General features: G+C 44.3%; 1 protein-coding gene across 1 annotated transcript; it reads right to left on the bottom strand.

The window, feature by feature from the left end:
* Positions 1-1,292: 1,292 nt before the first annotated feature.
* Positions 1,293-5,822, bottom strand: fgf8b (fibroblast growth factor 8b). The gene is made up of 5 exons (XM_056280410.1): positions 5,761-5,822; positions 5,597-5,633; positions 4,138-4,318; positions 1,774-1,880; positions 1,293-1,574 (listed from the first exon to the last, which is right to left on the bottom strand). The coding sequence occupies exons 1-5, from the start codon at positions 5,820-5,822 to the stop codon at positions 1,293-1,295; spliced, it is 669 nt and encodes a 222-aa protein (XP_056136385.1).
* Between the last annotated feature and the right edge of the window lie 440 nt (positions 5,823-6,262).

The following is a 6,262-nucleotide window of genomic DNA, read 5'->3' as shown; positions in this document are numbered from 1 at the left end:
ACTAACAAATTGGACATCCAGCTCCTGCATTGTGAGAGCAATTCAGTCTTTCTGTGCAGGGTCTTCTTCCTCCCCTGTCGTTTGGCCTCTGATGGTCATGCTCAACTGCTTCTGGGAAGAGTTTCTTTTCTGCCTCCCTTTCATTCCCGAATGCCTCTTCCCAGCCGTTCCCCTCTTTCAGTTGATGCCACATTTTGCCACACAGACCCTGGTGCTTTCGCACCCCCTTGACTCCCTCTCCCCAAACCCCCTCAGACCCCTTACCCCTCCCTGTGTGACTGGCTTCTTTCTGATAACTGACCCCTCCTTGTGTTATTATTCGAACCCACTATTGTATAACATGCCCTTTTATATGAGGTTTCACAAAGGACCCATTTGATCAGAGGGTTACGGTGTGCGATCGTGAGAAATGCAACTACATGGTGGTAACCTTTGTTTGGGCCAAAATGGTGGGCTGACCTCATCGCTTTTAATGCATAGCCCAGGCCATTCAGGCCCGAGTCTCACTTGCTGAGCACATTGAATTCAGTAGCCTGTCACAGATATTGCCCCTCAGTTATCTGGGTCTCTAGCTCGAGGAAGAAGAAGAGGAAGAAGGGGGGGGGGGCAACCGTTTTTGAGGGCAACCAATAATGTATGCAAGCTCTGCATCCCGAAAACATGAAAAAGCAAAAAGCTTTTTTTTTATTCATTCTTTAGTGGTTTTAATATACACTCTACAATAAATATTTCCATCATTTAATGTAATTTACAATTTTTACAGTAAAAATATATTCATATATGTAGAAAAAAACAGGCTAAAAATGTACCAAAATGGCTGACTAAAGCAAAATAGAGTGTCTACCCTATCGTTATCATAGCTGTTGCAACTGCAAGACAATCCACAGGTAGCTGCCATGTTTCCTTACGTCTCTCTTTTGATAATCTTTATCGCAGGGCTAGCTAATGTCTAATCCCAAAAAGTGTTCATTAACTTCAATCCTATCGACCTCTTCTGTACTTTGATTGTCCCCTGATTTGATAAAGAATTACATTTCTCCTACGTTTTGCCTGTCAAACAAGGACACAACTAGCATATTAGAAACTTAATGTTTAGATACAATCCAGTACAAAGCATTACAAAACGAGTCCGTACAATGGAGCAGAAAGTGTAGTGTTGACCACTTGAGAGAGAAAAAAAAAGTTGATTTTGCTGGGAACACTGGTTCTGCCCTTTAGTGGTTCTTCCTTATTGGGTCCCCCCCCACTCCACAGTTATTCTTCTGTTGTCTCAATTCTCAGCGGCCGCCTGATCATTGATGGTGGGAATGTTTAGTCCTCCTGCTCACGGGGTGCGCAGGAACAGGGAGAGGAAGAACATCAAATGGTCTCTTTTCACTCAGCAAATGGCCCCTTGGTAGGCGCTTCATGAAGTGGGCCTCTCTCTGGTGCTGCTTGGTCCTGGAAGCCTTTCGTGGACGCCCCTTGCGCGTGAAAGCCATGTACCAGCCTTCGTACTTGGCATTTTGGAGTGCGGTGTAGTTGTTTTCCAGAACTATCTCCGTGAAAATACAGTCTTTGCCACGTCCCTTGCGCTGTCGAGTGGAGAAGGGAAGAAGTTGAGGCAGTCTGGCTTGCCGCCGTGGATGTGAGAATAGTGCTGAGACAATTACACATGCCCTCTCAAAGTGTACATGCAAGGTCAGCCTGGCCTTAGTCGTGCATCAGAAAGTGGTCATGTGCTGCAAATCGGGCCCTGTCATTGCTATTGTTGCACTGTTTATTCCACATTACCTTTCCGATCAGCTTCCCCTTCTTGTTCATGCATATGTAGTATCCTGTCTTCGACCCTTTAATGCGAATACGACTTCCAAATGAATCGGTCTCCACCTCCAGTTTTGCTTCACAGAAACACAAAACATCACTATCAGATGACAGTGCTACGGCTCACACAGCCATTATGGTAACACAGCATATGATGCAAATGCCTTTTTGCATCCCATAGATAGAAAACTGGGGCTGCAGCATGCAGTTTTGAGACTTAGATTAAATATTATGTTACCTGTCAATCAGAATTTATTTGTATAGTGCAATGTCATGCGCTTTTTGTGCGAGACAGAGTGCTTAACAGAAAATAACAGGAAAAAAGCGCAAATCAGTGAAAGAGAAGTGGTGACCTCATGCGATCAATAAGTAAGAGGAGAAAAAGTAAAGCAACAGCTAAGGTTAAGGATGTGCTAAAATACTATCTGGAGGTCCTGCTTAAATCGGTTCACGGACTCGGCAGCTCTCAGACCATTGGAAAGCTTAGGTCGTCTGGGTGTAGTTAGTTGGTTATACTGTCAGCAGATCTGAAGGCCCTGTTGGGTGCATACCTTGCAAGCAAATTAGACAAATAAAGGCATGCTGGACAGTGGAGAGATTCAAAAACCAAACGAAGAATTTCCAAAATCAGTTCTTAAGCGAACCGTTAGCCAGCGCAGTGTCACGCCATCATAAACGGGAGTCAACGACGTTATGTTAATTGGTTCAAAGTAATGTCATGACTAAATGGCCTTCGTAGAATTACAGTGACGGCCCGTGATAACAAACCCCCCGTCTTAATTCCTTTATGGCCCCAGGGCCCTTTCTGATTAAGCCGACTGTTTGTTTGTTTTTCACAAAGCATTCAGGATATTTCACAGACCATAAAACAACAGGGGCTTCAGCGAAGTGCAATTGACACCGAATGGCTGTAAAAGGTTGTAGTGTGCTGCAGTTCAGACGGAGGAGAGAGGAGAGAGTGAAATGATGCGGTCAGGGACACAGCCACAAGCACAGGGAGCACTGGTCAGATTTGGGCCGGCTACAAGAGTGACACCCACTTTGGATGTGTGTAGCCTATGCTGGCTTGGCGTGTGTGTGTGTGTGTGTGTGTGTGTGTGTGTGTGTGTGTGTGTGTGTGTGTGTGTGTGTGTGAGAGAGAGAGAGTGTGTGTGTGTACGTGTGTGTGTGTGAGCGAGAGTGTGTGTGAGTGTGCGCACATGCATGTGCGCGCATGCATGTGTCTATGCTGAAAAAAAAAAAACTTAAAGGACAAAAAAGGAGCGCACAGGAGAGACGACCACGGGGTGAAAAGGGATAAAGAAGATGCTGACTTCACCACCTCTTATAAATTGAGTCATACGTTGAGTTGTAAAGCAATGAAAATTTCTCATAAAGTGACCCTCTAAAAAGCAGGCATTCGAAAGTGGATAGATGGTGACCGTGGTGGAAAGATGGCTAGACACACCAAAATACTTTGGTGACAGGAATTTGCTCTATTTAAATTCAAGACAAGTTATTTTTCCACCAGCACAGAAGAAAGAAAGGAAGAAAGAAAAAGGTTCTTGCTTAGATTCTACATTAGCAGGTGTCACAGACTCGATCCATATGTGAAACGTTTCTAATGCAGCACCGGAGAACCTGTTCTTCAGACCTTACATGTTGCAGCATCTCTTGGATGGTATATAATTATAAGGGTGTAGTTTATTTTGACATCGTCAAACGCGGAAGAAGACGCAGCTGATTTTGAACGTCCGGCTCTTGAAGCTGGGTCGTTACGTTTGCCCACTTCTATACAGAGCACGGGGTTGCGGACCGAAGCGGAAGTCGCGGGTTGTCAAGTTCGAGATGATTAGTTGTCTTCAAAGTTCCCCCGCGTGAATGGCTAAACACGTGCGGGTGTTTCTGAGGCCGGCCCTGTTAAAATCACCGTCACGAGACAAAACACGATCGAGGTTGTCAGACTCTCGGACATTTTTCTTTTCTTTTTCTTTTAGCGAGAGAGGACAAGCTATTTTCAAGAAAGAAAGAAAAAGAGGGTAAAAGTAATGCGAGTTTCAGCCTTGCAGGTTTTGTTGTTACTGAATCGGTTTGATCGTTCCGATGCTGATCCTTGTGGGAAGTCAAATGAAACGGTGTGGTCAAACATCGCTGGACAGGCCTTGTGTAATGTATTTCTTATCACTATATTACATGTTGTATAAAGTTATGCACCACTTTACTCCTGCTTTACTTGGTTCCTGTCTTCTTTTTTTGTGGCTGAAAACGAGATGGCTCATCTCAAAGAGGGTTATCCTTTTCAATAAAGGTCTGCCACAACGTTTAACAGTCTCTGCATGTGCGCGCCCCCCTCACCGTGCACGGCCCCGTCGTCCCCGTTGGCGTTGATTCTCTTATTGCCCAGGACTTGGACGTGTTTGCCGCTGGTCCGGCTGTACAGCTGGTAGGTCCGAGTCAACCTGCGGCTCATCCGGTCCGACAGCCTGCTCTGCTCGGTGACATGGTGCTTGAAATTAGGAGGGGACTGCACGGTGTTCTGCCAAACAGCACGCGCACACACACACACACACACACACACACACACACACACACACACACACACACACACACCATGAACCCTGCTGCCATGTTTCAGATGTCACTGAATGTAAGATGGATAGATAGATAGATAGATAGATAGATAGATAGATAGATAGATAGATAGATAGATAGATAGATAGATAGATAGATAGATAGATAGATAGATAGATTATGGACGGACGGACGGACAGATAGATAGATAGATAGATAGATAGATAGATAGATAGATAGATAGATAGATAGATAGATAGATAGATAGATAGATAGATAGATAGATACTCTTTCACTGAGTTTTGTTACCGTCAAAATAAAAGTTCACCTCCAATCAACCATCCACATCCAAATCCATCGCATGGCAATACAAGTGTCCCCTTCATACATACATACATACATACATACATACATACATACATACATACATACATACATACATACATACATACATACCTCCGTGTGGTTACGTAGGTATGTCACCGTGGGACATTTCAGTGGCTCGTGGTGCGGGCGAGCGGCCCCGGGTACCGGTATGTAAACCCGCTATCTGTGGCAGAGCACGTGCCACAGCACGACCTGACCAGCCTTTATGAGCTGTCTTCTCTGAAACCTCTGCAGGGTCTGCTAATAAACAGCAGGCTTTGACCCACGACTAACTACTACACTTAATTTAAAAAAATGAAAACAAACAAGATAATTAACCAGTTCCTTATCGCCTATCATGTGTTTAGTATCATATATAGTTTTTTGTTATTGATTACTGTTGTCTCTAAGTGACCTGAGCAAGCGTTGAGCCGTGGGTAGAAAAAGGTGCGTGTGTCTCGGGGAGACCGCTGTCCTCACTTGGGATTCCCCCCACCCCACCCCGACCCCCCCTCCACGATAGGTTACCACGGATGATCTTTCACCTCTGTCTCCCCGGACGATTTCCCTTTACAGCTCTTTTTTCAATTCAGCCATACGCCATCCGCATATGTTTTAACGATTACCTTTTAGGCCGGGGCTTACCTCTTTTCAAGATGTTTGAATTGTATCCAATTGCCGTTGGACTCATAGTAAAAAAAATGTTTTCATTATTATTGCGCCCTATTGCAAATATAGAGACGGGAGAGCCGAGGCATTAAAATAAGATAATAAATAAATACATAATGCATGTCGCCCAAATGTCTTTCTAAGTCTCATATGTTATATACAGTGACGGGACCATGGACCACCGAAATGTTTTGACAACGCCAGTTACCTGTGCAGAATAGCAGAGCGCCGTGAACTGGAGTAACCTGAGGGAATGAAACAAAAAATAAAATAAAATAAAACATAGAATAAATAAATCTAGTCTACATGGACGTATGGTCTATATATCTACTGCCACCCGATGTGTCCTCGGAGCGTCTTCAGTCTACTTACAGGTAACCTAATCTGGATGTCCTAAGCCTCATCTTGAAATAAGTCAGATAGTACAGCTTCATGAATACTCCACTGGTTTCAGCGCCGGAGCCTGTTGGAAATCCAGTCCCTCCCGATGGGAATTCCTTCTTAGTGCTTTATCCCCCCTCCGATTAGAAAGCGATAGCCTCCACAAGTGTCCCAGGTAGGATCCGCTCATTGATAGCCTTGCAATAAAACGTCCGGAAGATGATTTATTAAAAAAAGAAAAGAAAAAAAAACCTTTACACAGCCGATCCAACAAAGTGAAAGTCCAGAGAGAGATCAAAATGCGGTGTCCCACCAGCTCCGTCAAAAAAAAAAGACAAAAATCCCTCCTCACATCAGTCCTGACTCCGAAATCACAAGTCTCCATTCATCCTTTCAGAAGAAATACAACCCACTTTTCACTTCAGTGACGACGAGCGTGGATGGACCTTTTTTCTTTTTTCTTTTGTTTTTACCCACGTATCTTTACGCATAT

This window comes from Lampris incognitus, chromosome 5, assembly GCF_029633865.1.
Source record: "Lampris incognitus isolate fLamInc1 chromosome 5, fLamInc1.hap2, whole genome shotgun sequence".
In the NCBI taxonomy this organism is placed as follows: Eukaryota; Metazoa; Chordata; class Actinopteri; order Lampriformes; family Lampridae; genus Lampris; species Lampris incognitus.
The sequence above is the reverse complement of the archived record's forward strand: the minus strand, read 5'-3'. Positions and strand labels throughout refer to the sequence as shown.

Coding starts and splice junctions, on each gene's coding strand:
- fgf8b (XM_056280410.1), bottom strand. CDS start 5,822: ATGAAGCTGTACTATCTGACTTATTTCAAGATGAGGCTTAGGACATCC. Junction 4,319..5,596: donor CGCTCTGCTATTCTGCACAG/GTAACTGGCGTT, acceptor GCTGTTTGGCAG/AACACCGTGCAGTCCCCTCC. Junction 1,575..1,773: donor AGGGGAAGCTGATCGGAAAG/GTAATGTGGAAT, acceptor TCCACTCGACAG/CGCAAGGGACGTGGCAAAGA.